Source organism: Periplaneta americana, chromosome 9 (genome assembly GCF_040183065.1).
Source record: "Periplaneta americana isolate PAMFEO1 chromosome 9, P.americana_PAMFEO1_priV1, whole genome shotgun sequence".
Classification (NCBI taxonomy): Eukaryota; Metazoa; Arthropoda; class Insecta; order Blattodea; family Blattidae; genus Periplaneta; species Periplaneta americana.
This window is the reverse complement of record NC_091125.1, coordinates 54,994,426-55,015,807: the sequence shown is the minus strand read 5'-3', so window position 1 is coordinate 55,015,807 and position 21,382 is coordinate 54,994,426. Positions and strand designations below refer to the sequence as shown.

The 21,382-nt window shown below is 36.1% G+C and overlaps 1 protein-coding gene across 1 annotated transcript in view; it reads right to left on the bottom strand.

The window, feature by feature from the left end:
• Positions 1 to 21,382, bottom strand: part of LOC138705578 (uncharacterized) — a 175,973-nt gene that overhangs the window by 21,301 nt on the left and 133,290 nt on the right. Inside the window, exon 2 of the mRNA XM_069834180.1 lies at positions 13,290 to 13,538. Coding sequence (XP_069690281.1) covers positions 13,290 to 13,529 — 240 coding nt within the window. The 5' untranslated portion in view covers positions 13,530 to 13,538. The remainder of the gene's footprint in view (positions 1 to 13,289; positions 13,539 to 21,382) is intronic.

Genomic DNA, 21,382 nt, shown 5'->3' with positions numbered 1-21,382 from the left:
TAAAAGCAATTCTGATATTTGCTTATTGTTAGTGATCGACCTAACTGTTCGCTTCGAAAGTTACAGCGCTCAACCTGATGATGTTGACAAAGAAATGAAAGGTATTTGCAAGCCAACAATTCCCTATTGTTTAGAAAAATATAAACTTAGAGAAATCAAAGTAATAGACCTCATGATAGGAGCTAGAGGAAATATTCCTCAATTTGTAAAATTATTTTGGCAAACACATAATCTAGAAGTCCATAAATTAAAATTTATTGTGCTGTTAGGTCTTAAAGCATCCATAGCTCTTCTAAGAATTAATCATTTAATCTTTGTTAAAACTTACAGTTGTAAATTTCTATTTTTCTGCTTTGTATAAATCTTTGTCACGCTCTTTTTTGATAAGGATTACATAGCCTACATGTAATATTAATTTTTTATTACACAAATTTTTAGAGTATACTTTGTCCTCGTAGCAATCCTCTTATGAGGAAAGTTTCTAATAAAATGATTAGGCCTATGTACTCAAGGAAGGAGAATGGTTTTACGTAGAATCCGTTGTACCGCTGTAGAGTTGTGGAATTAATTTAATTTGATCATTAACCGTTGTTTAACGAACAAGAATGAAGATATAACCTCGGCAGGATGACTTTATAATTTCCCAACAGGAAATGCATGTCTATCGCGAGATGCCGTCAATAAGTGCGAGTGTTTCCTTTCTCCGCTGTCGTCATGTCATCTCAACGACTCCGAATAGCCTTCACAGTTACTGAGAAAATAATATTCTTTCTCTTCCTTTCGAGGGTAAGACAATCAATTTCCGAAATGAGTCATTCCTCCTCTAGTTGTGAATCGGCCCAAGTTGCCGTATTTTAACATGGTAAAAATAGAAATTCTGGATATTATATTATGTAGTAGACTTCTTTATCGTGGATCTCGTTTCCTAGACATTCAAATAGTGGACATAATTTATGGACATTACCAAGAAAACATCGCGTCTGTGTGCCTACATACATTGTAAGTAAAAGGTATTGAAACTCCAACAACATAATGTTTAATTTTGTGTTGTTATTGTAGTTTACAATGACTTTTCGTAATGAAAATCCATTCACTTATGTAACTTTATAAAAATTATTCTTAAATTATATTACTGTCGTTTTATTGTAGGTTACTATCACCATTAGCCTAGAGAATACTACCGTTATTAAATCAAATACAATTCATAGGGAACTCTAAACTCTTTTGGTATACATACCGCATTTATCTATACCGGTACCTATCTCTTGTAACATGGTAACTATAAAAATTGAACACTTTCGGTGATAGAACGCAGGCATTTTCAGTTGTTGCTCTACTCCTAACCAATTCTTTTCTCAACACTATCATAATTTTGTATTACTTAAGATTTTCTACAACTTCTCACAATTCCCAGAGCATCAGAGAAATGATTCGACTATAGTTGAAACAGCGGAGTGTTCGTGTTCGATTATCGTTACATCCTGAGAGGGATGCGTTGAAAATGTAATTGTGAGGAACGTTTATTTTTCCCTTTTTTTCGAGTACTTCAACATCATATTCTATCACTTTCATTACTTCATTACTCCGCTAAAGTTGATGGTAATTCTTTAGATAAATAATAAGGCAAAAGCTGTTCAATTTCGATGGTCACTACTCATCCTGCCTAAGATTTTCCATGGTTTCCTAAGGCGTTAAGACAGTGTCTGGATGAGTCCTAAAAGAGATGGGCCACAAACTTCTACTCACAAAATTTTTTCCAAACAACTCTTCGAAGAGTTTTGGCTTGACTTCCGCTTATTAGATACCGTAGTCTATCCTTTGTACATAGATAGGCGAGTTTACTCGACTCAGTCGGACACTACCTTCTAATAAGCAGGCTTACATCTACAGGCGCTTCTTCTCTCAATGCTGCTGTCATATTTCCCTCTTTTCCTCCCTTTTGTGTGGTAGCTATTAGGTTACGTCCATTTGCGGCTTTCGCCCTCAAAATTCTCTAGAGTTCCGTTAGTAGAACAGCGAAACGAAGTGATACAAGTAGTCAACTGGCTTGGAGCTCGCATGTTCAGTTTTTCTCAGCCCCGAACTCCCTTAAAAGGACGCGCTTTCGTGTATCTTTTAATGTTTCTCCTTCCATTTCCCCTTTCATTCATTCAAATGGTCTCTGACAGAGAGATTATGTCAGAAATATAGAGTTAATCAATAGTCACGAAAGATTTCAAATGTCTTTTAAGTTTGCTATGGAGATAAGTTTACAGAAAAATAACATAATACTTTTGTTCATAAAAGAGTGGACTTCATTTTCACATAAACTTGTTTCAATTACTTCAATATTGTTGCTAAGCCAACTGAAATAAATGAACAGCAATTCAAGTTATTCTTGAGTGAGTTAATGTGTTTTTGCAAATTCATACCAGAAAATAATGTTTTTGCCTCTACTAATGCAAACTGGCATTTTCAGTGTTACTGTAAATGTAATAGATCTTGTTCCAGAGCACTGAGAAGATTGAGAACTGCAAATGGATTGAGGTATGGACCCTGAAATTTATCGCCGTGGAAGCTTGTAAAAAAATTGACGAGACCGGCATCGGAAAAGAGTTTGGCAGCCAATGGTCAAGAATAGCGGAAGATCGACATAGGGGAAAAAAAGATTAAGACTAAAGAACAAGCCAAAGGCTTTTTGGGGAGGATGATTATCCGGAAATTGTGTGCATAAGGCATCTTATTTCAATGTAAAAGGAGTTTTCTCCATGTAGGTTTTTATAATAATAATAATAATAATAATAATAACAATAATAATAATAATAATAATAATAATAATAATACGGCTCGTTAGTCGAACTACTAGAGTGTCGGTTTTCCACTCCGGCAACCCTGGTTAGAACGCCGGCGAGTGTAACTGGAATTCGTGGTGGACAAAGACGGTAGTTGGTGATAGTTTTCCCCGGAATACTTCTTGTCTCCCCTACCGGCGCCATACGGTGCTACATGGTTCGCTTCTCATGGTGCACCAAGGGCAACGCCTATGGCGGCTAAAAGCACTATGGCTTAGGCGCTTCGCCCAGAGATGGGGATAAGTGGATGAATGATAAATCAAGTACCCACCATTATATAATAATATGTTATTTACTGAAATATTATACTGTATATGACCTTGATATTCGAAATAAATTACACTTACAACTTCAAATTAAATAATTCAACAATACAGAACAAATTAGAAAAAAAAATTTAATGATGAATCCTTGGGTCCAGTTTACCATACGTATTATATATACATATACCGGTGTATATGTATATATAATAGTAAATATAAGTCCGCCAGGAGGAGGTAGCAGGACGTCTAAATAAAGGATGGAATTAAATATATAGTTTCACTATTATTCCAAAAGAACATGTAATATGTTATATTACAAGTATAAAATGTAATTTATATTCATTATACCACTATTATATGGTTGAAATTTCAGACGATTATATTTTTATAAAATTCTGTTTTGGTCGACAAGAAAAACTGTATTTCAAATAAGAATTGGCACACAGTTAAGCATCCACATATTTTTACTGGACAGCAAATTAGCAAGAAAACAGTGTGTCCGAAGTAGATGAATAAATCTTCTTCTTCTTCTTCTTCTTCTTCTTCTTCTTCTTCTGACTTCCCGGTTTAGACACTTTTGTCTGTTTCCGTTCACTGCTCTAATCACCATGTTTGTGGTCTTCCCTGATCTCTTCTTCCTACTGGTCTGTACGATAGAGCTGCCTTTGGATAATGGGAATTTTGCATTCTTTCAACATGTTTCCATTTCTCTCTGTATTCTACTATTTCTGTTATTATATTTTTACCTTTTAAATTTGCTCTAATATCCTCATTCCTCTAGTTGCCTAATCTTGTAAATCCTAAAATTGATCTGATAAATTTCATTTGAGTATTTCAGTAGATGAATAAATAAAAATAAAAAACAGGAGTAGATGCCAATATACGAGAAGCTGCATGAGTTCATTATCAAAACTGAATTTGAACACTTTTCCTTATTTAGTCAAAAGAACAAATCAATATAAATTATTGTTTTGGAGTTTAGAACTATACTTTAGAAAAATTCAAAGTATAATTTAAAATAGCCTGAAAGATATTAATTATTTTATTGTTTTTCTCCTTGTTGAAGAAGAAGAAGAAGAAGATTATGATGATGATGATAATGATGATGAAATTCTTAAAAATTATGGTTTATTTAACGACGCTCGCAACTGCAGAGGTTATATCGGCGTCGCCGGTGTGCCGGAATTTTGTACCGCAGGAGTTCTTTCGCATTACAGTAAATCTACTGACACGCGCCTGTCGCATTTAAACACACTTAAATGCCATCAACCTGGGCCGGGACCGCACCCGCAATCTCGAGCATAGAAGGCCAGCGCTATATCAACTACGCTACCGAAGCCGGATGATGATGATGATGATGATGATGATGATGATGATGATGATGGAGACTCAAGGGGCAAACATTTCCTTTTATCTTTTAGGGTTTATCAGTATGATTTGTTGTTGCTTATTTTACTGGTTTGGTTTCTTTTGTGTTGGGCTTATTATTTTCTTCTTTGTTGTCAGAACAAAGCTATCGAAGAATAATTATTATAACTCCAAGCTTTTGGAATACGCTACGGAGACGGCTCGCAGATGAGGCAAAAGTCGTACAAGTTCCCCGGATATCGGTAGCCCTGACCTACTTCAAACTGTTGTTCCTTGGAGGTCGACCGATAAGACAACAGTGAATGGGTGGGCGGAAAGTGAAGGATCGACCTTTCACATGACAACAAAACGTAACAAATTCAAAGTAATTTCACAACAGTCCGCTTGTCACGGTTATTGGGCACTTCGGAGTTCGGATGCAGTGCAGCGGCGAACCTCGGAAAGCAGATTAATCGAAACGACATTCGCAGACTGTTCTCACAAGCGCAACGCGTTCTTCCTCCACTCATTTCCATATTATTTGTTTTGCGAAGGCGTTAAATGCCTGGAATAAGAATACTCTGAATAAAGGAAACTTCAGTGTTATTAAATTACACTTTTTTTCGTTACACGTACTGTACGGCCATGAAAATAAACAGAGGGGCCTACTTGTGATATTTTCGACGATCGCAATTCTTATTGTTAATTTCACTTTGCAAATAACACCTACCACAGGAATACACGACATGGTGCACCGCTATGGAGTAACGATTAGCATGGCTTACCGTGAAATAGGCTTCAAATCCTGGTCGGGACAAGTTACCTAATTTATTTTTTCCGGGGTTTTCCCTCAACTACTCGAAGCAAAATTGCTGGTAACTTTCAGCGTTGGACCTCGGACTCATTTCACCATAATTAATTCACATATCATCATCATCATCATCATCATCATCATCATCTATACCAAGCCTGCACAAGGTTTGCGCTCTCCGAACCGGCTCACAGCTCAAGAGCGGAATGTAGGTATTAGCTGCGCTCTGTATAAGGGTGGACTGGAAGAAGGGGTGGATCTCGTACAAAATATACACAAAAGGAAGTACTATTACGAGTGTTTATGAAATGAATTCCCGTTCAGTGTTTGCAAAACTATCTTGGACTATTATTAATTAATAAAGAAATATTTATTTTACAGAAATAATAGAAATTCTATAGCTACTTAAATGTACAATATCATTTTGTTATATTTTTATTTATTAGTACATGAAAACGAGGTTTTATGCTGTTGGCAGCTGAAAGGAACAGTAGCCTACTGATCGTAATGAAACATCAGTTACAGATATTCGATGCCTGCTAATGTCAAAGTTGATTATAGAAAACAGTTGCTCACAAATATAAATGTTGAGCCAAACATAGCAATCATTTTTACAGCCAGCCTGTGTAGTCGCGGATATTATTGCTAATGTTTAGTTTTGTAAAACTCAACCAGACTAGTAGTATTATTCAAACAATCTTTAGCCCTTAGGTCTCATTGAAGATCAATAAGTTCGAGCTGTAAATCGTTAAATGTTAAATGTTATGTTCCGTCTTTTAGATTCCTCCATACTGTACTGTATATAGCAGTAGGTAAGCAACGTGAAACAGTTACTGAGAATAGGCCTACACACTGCACTCCACTAAATAATTGAGTGGTCGTTTCCCTCTCCTCTACCTATAGCAAGTCTGACTATCTTCCTCTCCGTTTCGGCGAGCGGTAAACATAGCTCTCCCGCTCCGAAGGAGCGCGCGCGCTCATTGAGCGCTGTTTGTGCAGGTATGATTTATACTATAACTCAGGTTAAGTTCGCAGTGCGGCTTGATGTATTCGTACAACAGCGTAGTCGTTCGGCTACAAGTACCATTCACAGAAAAGGAGTGGTAAACACAATAAGCCTCAGGCAGCAGTGTAAGTCTTCGGGTCCCTTCTTCGTAAAAGAGCGAGAGAGTAAAAATACAACATATTTACAGTAATTACTAAGAGTGCACCTAATCCCCATTGACAACTCAATCCGGCTTTCAAACACAGACTTGCTGATATGATAAACTACCAAGACTCGAAGGAACTTCGTTTCCTAACCGACATGACGTGTAGCTAATAAATAAACCTACAATTAAACTACCGCGTTACTAGTAGCCTACCTCATTCCTGTATGTCATTTTCCCAAACTGAGGTTAGCGAACCCCCAGCGGGTTCGTATTACAAACTACACCTGAAATATTGAACTGTAGCAACTATGATTCCATGTGGATTACACATATTGTTTTCAGTTCTTTCAAATGAAGCGTGCGTTTAGATATTATGTGACAGGGAGTATCTTCCTCAATATTATAAAGAGAACTCGGAGATAGATGTGTGCCCGGCGACGGAAAGAAAGAACAGACGGGCGGGTAGAGACACGCGCCGCTATGCTATAGCTTTATGCCAGTAATATCAAAGCAAGCGCATTTTTCTGACCTTGACGTCGTGCGCGGGCATCAAGCGCTAGGTATGCTAGGAGGAATAAGCAGCCTGTTGGATTAAGAAAACAGTGGTGCACAAACTTCAAACGCAAAATTTTATGTCGTTATTTTTACATGGCTTCTTTCTGTATGTTATTTTCTATATTGTCTGTAAAACAAAAGTACTAACACCTATTTCTTAGCCTAATATTGCAGTTGTGTTTTGAACGTTAATAATATAATAAAGAGTAAAGAAGGAATATTCATAAAAATCCCATAATAACTACAACTATACTGTACAAAATGAATTAAACACATCATTCATAAAGAAAGTGTTATCCCAAAGAAAGACACTGAATATGACATGATAAGTTGAAATTGATATTGATGGTATCTTTAGCCTTATAAAAGTAATCCAAACAATATTATAGTACAAAGCAAAGTTGTCTAGGTATATGTTTTAACTGTAACTAATATTACACAATAAAACTCTTATCGTATTATGCTTTTAGGTGATATTGGTGCGCAACTTTCTGTTACCAGAATATTAAATTATCTCGAAATCTGCTGAAGCTATAGAGCTGACGTTTTTATAACACATATGCACATATCTTTTGTTTGTGATGTAACAGTATTTGCTTTGTTAATTCATTTCCTTACAGACATTTTCCATGCGAATATTTTCAAACATTTTAATACACTAACTTCAGTAATACGTATTTACAATATATTACATTTACGAAAACATTCTTTTAGTACCTGTAAGGCTACTAAACAAACATATCTGAAAATGTCACTTTTCTGTAAAAAAGTTGTGAAAATATTCCTTTTGAATAAAAAAGCAAACTTGTGAAAAATGAACATTAAAATTAAAACTTACATTCTTATAATGCACTTATACTTCTCAGACAAATCTAAAAATTAACATGGATACATTTTTTAATAAGTTCTCTTCCCTTTATCCATTGAATCAGTGCTGACCATCCGTGTATATAGCTCGACCAAGCAGCATATACTAACTCTTTCGTCTGTCTCTTTTCTTTCCGCTGTAAAGCGCTCAGGCTCTCCTGGGCTCTAAAGCGCGCGCTTGCTCCTATGGGCATCAGTTGGCATCACTGGCTTTATGCGATTGAATAGTGACAGACGGTAGAATCTGCAGTCTGTTATAAAGAGCAAACTTATTTATGACCCGAGCTAAAAGAAGTTTCGGGAGGTATTCTTTGTAGAGCACAAGCATTCCTAGTTCCTGAACGATCTTTGTATACTTACATATGCAATTATGTGCCATCTGTTAATGCTTTTGATGTCTTCCCGACCTGTTAAGAAGTTTGCAGATACCATGCCTGATAATAATAAATACTAAACAATAACTACAAAAAATCTTAATCATAGAAACATCTGAATATCACTTCATGTCAGAGTCACCCACCTACATTTACAGTAACTCTGTTTCCAGTACACATTTAAATTTTCTGCTTCTGCAAGAGCTAAAGCTCAATGTGAACATTTTTTCTTACTTATACTGCTATTATTAGGCGTTTCAGAACACTTTAATTATGCAAGCCCTTTCAGATTTGTGATCTCAACACTTACGATGTTTCAGTAAACTATTTTGATTGAATATTTTAGTTTTGCGATATTATGATACTGGAACAATTTCGTAGTGGATGAAATTTATTGAACACTAGTACGTTTGCTTTAGGCATTACAGTGAGTATGTCTTTTCTTCTGGTCCGTATCACTGAAAAGTTTTACTATTTGTCACTGATTTAATTATAAAAATGAAGAAATGTCAGAAGAGAGAAACTTCAGCTACTTCGTATCCCAGATAAATTACTCCTATCATATATAATTTTATTAAAAAAGCCGCCCTAAATAAGGGTTCGAATAGATCGGCCTACTAATCAATTCATAAAGAATAATCATGAAAACCAATTGTGTGACAATTTGAAAGGAAAAAGAAAACATTAGGAGAAATGATATGAAAACATAGGAAATCATTTACAATACAAGTTTGTTGTTAAGTTACTTTAATTTACTTTAATTTTTGAATAAACATTCAGAAAATTAACTGACTATACGAGGTGTTCAAATTCACAACGTAACATTTGATAAAGTACGGCAATAGTGGCAATATCTTATCTTCTGTTTCACTGTGAATGCTAGAAAGTAGCTCAAAAATTGAAGCAATCTGGGGCGATAAGGGGCTCCTGAGATCAGCAGTAGGATCAAAGCTAGTGGTGATGAAGATGATGGTAGGGATGATGGTGATGTTAATGGTGTGATGATGGCGGTTGTAATGGTGGTAACGGCATGATTAAGATGATCGTAATGGTTATGATTATGATGATGACAATAGTGGTTAATATGGTGATGGTAATGATATTGATTACGGTCATGATAATGGTGGTTATTATGATGATAATGTTGATCATGGTGATGGTAATGGTATTGATTACAGTGATGATAATAGTGGTGATTATGGTGGTGATGATGGTAATGAATGATGATAATGGCGATGGGAAAAATTGTCAAATTCATTTTATGATGAATTGAGTTCATTTCGAACGAGAGAAAAAAGTCCTATACCTTCCTAGGCATATATTTTACTATTTGCTTGATTACTTGCGAAAGCATGTTTGCATCTGAAACTGTTAACATTTTAACTCATTAAATCCATGTAAAAGAGCTATATGTATTTTTTTGGCATTTCCTGTGGCATTATTAAGAAGTAGATTGATAAAATTTGACTTAAGCAGGAGCTTCTAGTTAAATTTCACGCGTCCTTATATAAATATTCCATACGTTACTGGGACTGCGGCAAATTGATCCTTATTCTTCCATAGTAAATTCTCGCGAATGTCAGCTGCATTCGTCACCGATTCCCTGAAGCGGTTGTCGAGTCTAATTAAATTCTCAAGTTTCTGAAAATCTTGATTTGTCGTGTGAGCGTGGTCCAATACTTCCAAGTGTCTTTTCAGTTCGTTAAACTCTTTGTGAAAAGAGAGTGTCCTTAAGATCATGGCTAAATTAATCTGGTGCCGTCAGTTTCCTATTACAGAAAACAAAGGAATGGAGAGAGAAAACGTTGTCATGGGCACACACGTGTTCTTTGAGACATGTTAACTGCTCTCATTTACGGCTCTACTGCAAAACACTCACAAGGAAAAAGCAATTATCACTGAAACGAGGATTCCAATTTGAAAGTAACTTCGTAGAACTCCTACAATAAAATCAAAATAAAGGAAAATCTTAACACTGCATTCTATTATGAACTATCATCTTTCTGTCTAGTTACCTATATGTGTGTTCTTATGTAAATTCAATCATCTGTTTTACTATCTGGTTACCTGTCCGCTCTCCTATCTGTGTAAAATATTCTGCATTTTTTACCTTTACATGACTCATTTTTCATGTTTCAAGTGGTGTAAAGAGAGTTGTGATATTGGAAACTGAAGCAATTTTGGGTGTAGTCCTAGTCAGTGATATGTAGGCTATTGAGTCTAACTCTAATCTGGATGTAAAAATATTTTAAAAAATTATTTGAAAATAGTTTTTGCTGTTCTGTGAACCGCCGATGACTTCACTCTTCGAGGAGTACAGTATTATTTTCAAATACACGTTGTGAGAATAATGTTTTATAAGTTTCACTCCGGTACTTTAAGAACCCATTTCTGGTGTAATTCGTAATTTGAAAGCGGGTGCAGGACACATCGATGCAACAATAAGTTAGCGGCACTTGCGCCTTCTCCTTCCTCATAAGCCGAGTCACCTTCACGACATGACAGTACATGCACGCACAGATGTGCTCGTCATTCTACTGTACTCCAATCAGGAGAAAGTCTCAGGGGAATGAGACGCAGCGAGGTACTGCTGTGAATGAATGTTGATGTCATAAGATATCATAAGGTCATACACGTGAGTACACACATCTCCATTGGCTAACTCTCAAAACACAAACGATAACACTGATACATATTTATACTACCCTAGTTACAAAATTAGATCACTGTTAATCTCCTGGTCTTTTAATCCCTCCATACAGGAAATAACATATATGCAGGAGAGCGCATGGCTTTTAAACTGACGTTATAACGGTAATATCATGGATAAATATATAATAGGATGCGAAACTGCGGTCAGCACCATCTGGCGGCGAGGGGCTGAAACAAGATGATCAGTGCCCAACGTCGTAGGTGGTGAACATTAGAACGACGTGTTGGGTACATTACCCAGAGTTCTCTATTTATCCGTTCGAGATAATCGAGATATTGCTCGAGGAGACGAGAATGACGAGATGGCAGACAGAAACTTGCTAATAAGTGAACATAAAGTGATACGTGTGTGTATAAGCAGTGTATGTTAAACAATGATGTTTATGGACGTTGTAAAATAGTGTTGTTGAATGTATTGTAAAGTAATAGTAATATAATAAATTGAACTATCTAAGTAGTTCTTGCAGACTTTTCCATTGCACTGTACAATAAATACCCAAAGAATACAATCCCAATTATCTAATCTTTTGCTTTATTTTTTTGTCTCTGTCTGGTTATATTTTAATCGGATAGTGTAAAATAGATCGTCTCTTTTATCTTCCTGTTGGCTCTGGTAAGAATTTTCAGTAGAAGATGCTGTGAGGAATAAAAATATAAATGTTTTATTTTAAATTGGGTTAGTTTTGAATATCGATGAGGGTGGGAGGGAATACTTTCTGCACAGTTTAACATTTTCGTCACCAGGTGCGCTGCTAAATGCATGGAGTAATTACTCTTTTCGCCACTTGGTGCGCTGCTAGATGTAATAACGCCCCTCTCCCCAACAGGTGGCAGCAAGATCAATTTCTACAACAGCGCCTCTAGTATGTGTTACGGGAAACTCAGTAAGTTTCGCATCCTATTATATATTTATCCATGGTAATATTATCTATCTACTTCGCTCCAATAGATGACGCAATAGTAAGCACATTCCTTTCACGGTTAATCTCCTGGTTGGAGAACAGTAATGCAATGGTACGGTACAGCATTAGGTAGAGAATTGCTTCTAGTGACAACTTATTTGCAGAATAGAGCTCTGTAAAGAAGATTCAAGTAAAAATAATAATATTTACTACCGTTTCATTGAGGCCAAACTTCAAGCACTTTGCAAAAACAAACAAACAAAACAAGTGTTGTGCACTAGAAATTCATTAACATAATTTTTTTCTCTATGTAATGTTAACACCCTATTGATGTCTCTGTACTTAAATTAGTCTAAAATTAGCTTAAGACTCAGTTGGCGATTATGAACTGTCTCTTGGTACCAATTTCACTACTCTACTGTAACGACAAAACTTCTGTGAAGTTGACGTAGAAAGACGACCATAATTACAGGCTGGGGAGGAGGAAACTCAATATGGAAGGCAATTGGTTAATATCAGTAGTTTGTAATTTGTTCCAACTGTTGATATGTTTCTGTGCTCCTGTAGTACGTTTGCTATAATTTAAATATAGCCCTACTGAGCTTTTATAAAAGAGTGGAAGTCAGAATCGGAAGCCCTGGATATAATAACTGGACATTATAAATAACAACATAAAAATGATGGCCGTAACTATTATGGCAATGGCATAGATACCGATGAATGTATGCCATAAAAGTATATATCTTATCTGACACCATAGTATGATCGAAGCAAGCGAATAAGCACTGGCTGAATATGAATTTGAATCGTGTCCAGATTTCCGCTTGATCCGAAGGGTTATGGGTTCGAGACCCGTCTCGGGCATAGGTTTTGTGTTTGTGTTAGTTTAAGAAAAAAGACAGAGAGCTTGCGCGCGCACACCCTCATTTTGATACTTATATCTTGAAAGTTATTTTTTTAATCTTCAAATCGCTCTGGGACACGGTGGCATGATATTTAAGTGACCCAGAGGTTTAACGTGTTGATGAGTTAGGCACAGATTTTCCTCTTTACATTCATCTTCACGTTATTAATGTTGTTTTTAAAGTAAAGGTACACTTTTCAAAATACGAGAATCTATGTTATTGTTTTCTCTGGAAAATAACATTGGATTCGAATCCGGAAGGTCCCGGGTTCAAATCTCGGAGCCAGTCAATATTATCGTGAGTTTTAATAATTTCCTCTACCATAAATAACTTGGGAATTATTTATTTCAAAAGGTAAATGTCGGATTGTTTCTCACTTCCACAACATACAGTACATAGAAGTACTGAATCATGAGACTTGAATTTATACTTGTACACTATGAGCGGTAGATTACATTAAAATGAAAACAAATCTAAAGTACAGTTTCCAAAAGACAGTAAGGATATGACTTTGCAGTTAATAAATGAAACCTAAATACAAGAACTACATCAAATTACATCAGAGACTCACCTCGGTGGACGCGTCCGTGTCCGGAGTGCTGATGAGAGCTGCGGCCACCTCCTCGTCTTCCTCCTCTTCGTTGTGGTCAGAGTCATGCGGGCTACTGAACAGCAGGGGGAGATCCTCAGGGATGGGCAGGAACTTGAGCCTCTTGGGGCGGCAGATGACCGCAGCGGCCAGTGCCAGCTGCTGCAAAGGGTCAGGGGGACCCGAGCCCTCTGGTCCAGTCTCGCCGCTTCCGCTCCTCATCGCTCTCAGCTGTGGACAAAGGACGCGGCATATCAGGGCGCTTCAGACATACAAAACAGTGATTCTGCCGTTACTGCAAAGTGTGAGTCAAATTGGCTCCATCTGTAGAGACTCGAATTCGAGCGGACATAAGAATTTTTTCTCGTCAGGAACTATTATGCATCTCATTCCGCTTCCTAGCAAGTGTATGTTGCAAGGACCAGTGCTGGTGGCAGAAACATAAAACTAACCATTTGGGTCCCCGTTACATGGTTTAAAAATATGAGAACACTACTACTACTACTACTACTACTACTACTACCACCACAACCACCACCACTGCTACCACTATTGCTACTACTAATACCACTATCACTACCATTACCAACACCACTAGGCCTACTATCATCATCATCATCATCATCATAACTATATTACTTCATATCATGCACTTTGATCTAAACGACATTTCATACAAGTTGAGAGGATGCGAAGGCATTTCTTTCCCCTTCTACTTGCCCAGAGTCCATGAGTAACAGAACGGTAGCTGTTACCTCTTATACCTGCACCCCCCAAGTTGTATACACAAGAAAATAAAATATTAAATAAACTACATAAGTGAATATAAAATACAGTGACACAAGTTTGAGAATTACATGTTTGTGTATATTTTAGTGTCGTTCTTATAATATTTCCAACTAATAGTAAATTAAATTAAGAAATGTTAGTTTGTATTGTCAGAGGGGAGTGACACAGTGCAGATTGTCCCGTTGTGTATGCTATAGAGTAGCAGCTAGTGGTGAAGAAAACATTTATCTTCTGCTCTCAGTAGCTTTTTAATGTGCCAGTTGATATAAATAGCAATAAAATGAAATATTAACACTTAGTATAGGCTTTCGAAATATAGATTACCGGTAAACATTTTCAATAATAAAATTTTGTCACTGTGTTGAAAGTCAATTACTCGAACGTTAGTAAGCTAGACAGTAGCAGCTTGCCCTTCACTGATGGTAGAGAGTGTTAGTAGACGGGAAACCTATCAACCAAACTGAAATGGGGTTTAGTTGCTGTCATTTAACAATGTTCTTTAAGTACGTGTCAGTGTAATAGTAATATAGTGATAATCGAGAAACTGTAAATAAGACTGACAGACAAACAAGCATAAAAAATTAAAACAAACAGGGACGTGAACTACCAAACAGATGTTTCTGTCCTACTTTATATCGATAACGAAATACTGGATACAATGCGAACATCAAAACAGTTGTGACATTTCCAAGGTCTCGCTGTCGGCACAAGTGATATTCAGTGCCAAAAATCAGTCGAAGTAACTACGTTTACTTTTGTTTCCAGTGCACTGTTGTTTGTCTATCAGGTCTTATATGGAACAACGTGTGTTTATGTACGTTTCATTCTTTCATATTTAGTAGCGGATTGCACCCAATAAGTTAGAGGATTATTGAAAATGATTTCCAGGTGTTGGGCTCGAAATCGTACGGTCCATAACCTACTAATGAAATTTCTACAGTAGGAAATATAAAAATGCAGAAAATTCCTCGGAAAAATATAAACTGAAATTTCGCAATATACAAAAATGCTTCTAAAACGTCCTTCCAAAGTTACTATGACACAATAATTACGGCCAGGAAATCCTGAATGTAAGGCCACATTCTTGTAAGTGGCGTTATTATCATGACATACGTAGAACCATTACGACCACACCGTATTCTGTCCTGGATGATCCACCGAAGTCCTTTATTAAATTAGATCACAACATGGAATGATCATTTAAAGAGATAAAATAAAATATGTGAAAATGAACGACACATCACGTCCAAAATAGTGATGAAAGGACCAATCATAGGCTAGGATATGTGGTACACTTCGATATAGTATCTCTGCAATATAATTAAGTTGGTTGTCGTCACAAGCGAGGCCTGTTCCGACTCAAATCAAGTTTGGTCACCTAATACTCCCCTAGGGCTTTCTATGGTTCTTCGCCTCTTAGGTCTATAACACATAGAGTAACAAGGAGTAAAACTCCTCAATTTCTATGATTGTTGTTCCTCTGATGACATTATTAATTACTTTAACCTGCTTTTGATGGTTAAATATACCTTACAGTCGTCTTTAAGTTTTGTAAAATCGTGGAAATTGTATTTGTTATGTTTATTAAATTTATAGTAATTTAAATTAGGTAAAACAATTGGGATCTTTACCCCAGCTATTGGGGTGAAGATCCGCAAAACAAGGGGAAAAGATGCCAAAACAAATAAACACTATACTTATTACATGAACTTGCAAAATTGCGTAAGTTTGGAAAATAAATATTTATAAATAACAAAATACGAATGTCACTATTGATATTATTACTTGGGTCGAATTATAAAAAAAAAAATTGACTCTGTGTTATTCAAGCACCATGCACCATGCCGTAAGTTAAACGATGTAGCCGAGTCGACGACAGCCATCTGTGTCTTGTCCTTGAATCGATGAGAAAAATTGTTTCAGACGTACTATTATGCAAACTTACAAATCGTTTTAACTGTTAGGCCATAAAATCACAAATTTAAATTTCTATAGTACTCTATCAATTTATTTTCTTATCTGTCATTAAATGTGTATGTATATATATATATATATATATATATATATATATAGACTCCAGTTTAACATGGGAAAAACATATCGAATATATATGCATAAAATTATCAAGAGTTATATATTTATTAAAGAAATTAGTGACTTGTGTTTCTGAAAATTATTTAAGATGTGCCTACTTTTCGTTCTTTCAGTCGATAATTAGGTATGCCTTAATTTTCTGGGGAAATGGTAGCAAAATTGGGAGCGTCTTGATTTTGCAAAAGAAAGCCATTAGAAGTCTATGTCAATCAAACTATCTTGAACATTGTCGACCTCTTTTCAAAAATCACAGACATTAACTGTCATAAATATATATATATATATATATATATATATATATATATACGACCTAGTCCTTTAGACTCGACAAAATATAGACAATTACTCATTAATAGCCAATATACATGATCATGAAATTAGAAATAGTGAACAAATTAATATTCCATACTGTAGATTCATAAAACTAGTACAAATTTTTCTGTCATGGGGATGAAATCATATATTAAGCTTCCCAGTCAATATTATAAGTTACAAACCAATAGTTTCAATGCTAAATTTTATAATTGGCTTTTAATTAATCCTTTCTACTCTGTAGATGAGTTTCTTCCATAAATTCATACGAAATTGTTTTTTAATAAATAAAGTTATTTAAATTAGTTACAATTATTTTTCTGTTGCTGAGTTTTTCAACACAAATTTGTATGAAATTGTATTTTAATAAATAAGTTTAATTGCAATTTAGTTAGCTTTCTTCAATTTAAAAGTTTCAAATTATTTAATGTTTTCATTGTATTACTTAAATTTTACTGTTTATTATTAGTGTTTTTTAAAATGTATTTATATGTTTTTTCAATGTATTCTGACGAAGCCTAAAACTGTATGTCTAATGGCCAAATAAATTGAATTGAATTGAATTGAAGGAACCAAGCGAAGAAACACCGAATCCTTTTTGAAAACTTTTCTTAAGGCGGATTCTTCTACACTTGACATTTCGGCAGATTTTCTTTTTCTTGGACTATATATTCCATATAGCTATGCAGATAAGTTTTACGATTATTTCTTGAACTATATTCACCTTCTGAGTGAGACGAAAATTAATTAAATCCCAGTTATGTTGTTCTTCAAGTTAATCTTCTGACTTGCAATTGTCTGGACTCTGGACCTGTCTATTATTATACGTACATCAGTCGTCTTCGCTGTGAGTCACATATTGGGCAGAGATGACGATTTCTTAGAGCTGTGATTTTGAACCAGTGACAAACTATCATAGCGACAAAAGCACAGGTCTTCAAATCACACCTCACCATTCGTTCTTATAAAGACAGTATATTGAGACTAAAGTCGGAATCGGTGCATTTTTAATACCCTAGTTCTTGCAAGAGTTTCTTTGACAGAACAAAGCCATAACTTGTGGCCGACTCATGGTCAGTGCTGTCTGTAGTCGTAAAATTTGTAGAGGTCATTTTAGTCATATAAATTCCAGATGGCGTATTCTATGAGTTCTGTTATATGAAGTGGACTGGATTTAGAGCTTTATGAAACTTAAGGGAAATCAAAACCACATTATTTCCACGTAATAAATTTTGTTGTTCTTTGTACAGTCGCTTCTCCTACTATCAAATTTATGTTATTTCGAAGTACAGAGCCTAAGATAAGGGGTTTCTACAACAGAATATTCGTTGACATGACTGACCACCATTTTAAAAAATACGAAGTGCACAATTACCTAATTGTAATGAAATCTAAGTTCATGCGTGGTGATGTGGTTAGCAGGTCTGTCTTGTATTCGAGATTCTAGGATTCTAAGAGGATAATCATGATACACTATCTAGCGGAGGGGAGAACAATAATCGGAGAATATTATTCAAGTCTCCTGCAGCAAATGAAAGGGAAAATTCGCGAGAAAAGATCGGTTATGGCCAAGAAGAAATGTTGTTTCAACACGACAATGCAATCACTCACACGTCTACACACGTAGTTGCTGAACCACACGAACTACAGTTCGAACTGTTGCCGCAATTCCTCTACTCACCTGATCTCGCGCCCTCAGACTTATTTTTTTTTCCCCAAAGCTCAAAATTCAGTTGGCTGGGAAAAAATGTTAAAGTGAAGAGGTTATCGCAGCACCAGAAGGCTTTTTTGCAGATCTCGAGAAAGCTGTGTACAACGACGGTATAGCAGCATTGCAGCACCGGTGAATAGAGTATGTGAATCTCAGGGGGGGACTATGTTGAGAAAGGAGATAGTTTCAGAATAATCCTAGTTTAATTTCTATGTCAGGCTATGAACTTTTCAAACAACCCTTGTAAATATTCTCTCTCTCCCTCTATCTGTGAGAAATCAGACATTTGGGTCCCATTACTCATAGGTTATATCCAAACCAAACCAAAAAAGCTTGGATTTGACATGTTTGCTTTATCATGGCAATAACACTGTAAATATGTGTTTTTTAGGCTACATTCTTATGATATTGCTTTGCATTCACAGAAATATTGATCAAAAATAAATCTTGCATTCAAAATGTGAACTTGCGGTTCATAAGCAATAAAGAGGATAAGCAGAGGATAGCAAACCGAGCCAGTGCTCCGATACTGCGCTCGTGCATGTAAAGCGAATATCCTGTATACCTATAGCGAATCTTGGGACTCATTTCTCAAAATATAGCTACCTAGTTTTCAACAATTTCACGGATGCTAACTAATTATGCAAAATATACAGCACGTTAAGAACTAACCGATTAAAAGGCAAAAGATATATATGACGTAGACCGTAGACCATCGAGTATCTCCGAAATCAGTCCTGGTTGTAGGTTGTTTTCGAAACTAGCAGAGGAAAAAAAATCAAGGGATTTGTTTTTTTGTATTTCAGTACTATTACTGTTGTATTTAATTTGTACTACTCGTATATGAAAGATGACAAAAGAACAATGCTAGAATGAGAAAAGTCGAGCAAGCAGAATTGCTCGAAGAAAACTCGCTCCACAGACCTCGTCCACTATAATTTTTGCAGATTCTGTCTAGTAGACGAAGTACTTCTACTATAAGAAGCTTTCTTAAAAACCTTTAGCTGTAACTCATATACTCTAAGTTCGTGAAATTTATTTGGCCACCCGGCACTTCTTGTAACAGCGTCAGTGGCAGAACACATGCTGCCATCTGTTGACTGCTGAAGTCAACTTTTCGAATCAATACGAGTAAGAATCGTAACACGCACAGGTACAACTCTAGTATCTTCTACTAACTACTTCATTGACTGCCAACCTTTTGAGTGTCTTTTTTTTAGTCAGTTATTTTACGAAGCTTTATCAACTGCTATGGTTATTTAGCATCTGAGAGTTTAATGGATTGAAGGAAAACAACAAGTAACTTGTCCCAACCAGGATTTGAACCCGGTCCTGCTCGTTTCACGGTCAGACGTGCTAACCGTTACTCCACTGCGGTGGACTTTTGAGTGTCACTGACCCAATGAAGCTCACATTTCGTTTTCACGGACCACCAAAATGTTTTGTATAACTTAGACTGGTAATCATATTCTACTCATTAAACCTTTACATAATGTAGTGAATTGAACATTCTTAATAAATTGACAGCGATATTAAATTTCAGTTTTAGCTTTTGAATATGATCTCAAACACATAAATACTAGGTTATTTTACGTTATATCGTGTCTTTGCTATAAAGAATGAAACCAGCTTTTTTAAGAATTACCACAAGATTATATAGTAGGATGGTTGATCCTTTGCTGTGAAAAATTAAACCTGTCTTTTAGATTTACCATAAAGTTTATCAGTGAGATGGTTTGATGTTGTTTTGCTCAATTGTAGATATTCTATGTCGCAAGTCCTATCTCAGCATTAAGTTTCCTTCTTTTTTTGTTCTGCAAGAAGATCAGAGCAAGAAAAAAAAAGTACTCCCCTATAAGTGTGCTAATGCAAACAGCATTAAAAGTTGTATTGAAATTCGATAAATATTGGAGTGTTGCATTGCAACCAAGATTGCAACAGGGAGTACAGGAAACATGATTTTTAAACTCGAATTGTTCCGGAACAATTTTTCCCTCGAAATTATTCAAATCAACTTTACAGGGAGTAAAACCTGAAAGCTTGATTTGCATAATACACGTCACTGTTCGTTAACAGAAAACCACAATTTAAGTCACACAGAGTTAGTGTGCACTCATCGTTGGTTGCTTGGCGGTTGTCAGCCCACTTTGAGGTCTGTGGATATAGAGGGAAAAATTGGATCGGTGTCTGGTAGAGTTCCCGGGTAGCTCAGTTGGTAGAGCGTTGGTACGTTAAACCAAAGGTCCGATGCCTGGCCCCAGAACAGTTTTTCCCTCGAAATTATTCAAATGTAGCTTATATTAATAAGGAGTTCTTGTTTTATTTTGAAAATCATCTCGCGATATCCTTCAGCTTTTACACGACGCCCAGGTGAACGCGACCCCCACTTTGGGAACCACTGACCTAGAGGAAAACCCTAAGAAATACGGTTTTGTCCACCACAAATACGACTCTGCTATCGCCAGGATACGAACTTTATCGCAAGCGAATACTTCGTCAACTGAGCTACCAAGGCAGTTTAAATATTGCATTTAGGGATTTACTGAAATCGTGGAGTGGTCTTCAATAAAAAATGTAGTCTCTTTGAAACTTCATGCTTCGTTCCAAGTCACTCTGAATTTTTTAAGGACTTCCTTCAGTACGGTACTTGATCCAGTACATGTAGGAAAATCGTAAAGAGCTTTAGTCCAGCAGGGGAGAATGAAACCTCCTTTAATGGTCAAAACATCAATGTCTCTTGCTGCCTGGGATTTTAGTGCCTCGGAACCCATAAAAGTGGAAGAAACAAACGTAACCCTTAAAGAACATATGCCAATGATGACGATGTGAAGGAAGAGTTACGAATGACAGCAAAGATAATCTAAAACAGGCATGTCAATTGATACCCATAGGCGCAAGCGCGCGCTTTAGAGCTCAGTGTGCCCGTAACACTCGTCGGGAGATTAGACAAGAACATACTAAACGAATGGGCTATTAATAGGGGTTAGTGAAAGCCATAGGCCAAGGGTGTGCAATGCGTACATGCAAGAAAACATACATTAAATTTAACTCACAATGGAGACTTATTTTTTAGTAAAAAAGTGGTATGGATATACAGTGCATAATACGCAAAAAAAATCATCACCAAAAAATGTGATGTGGAAAGACATTACGAAAAATATCATGAAGA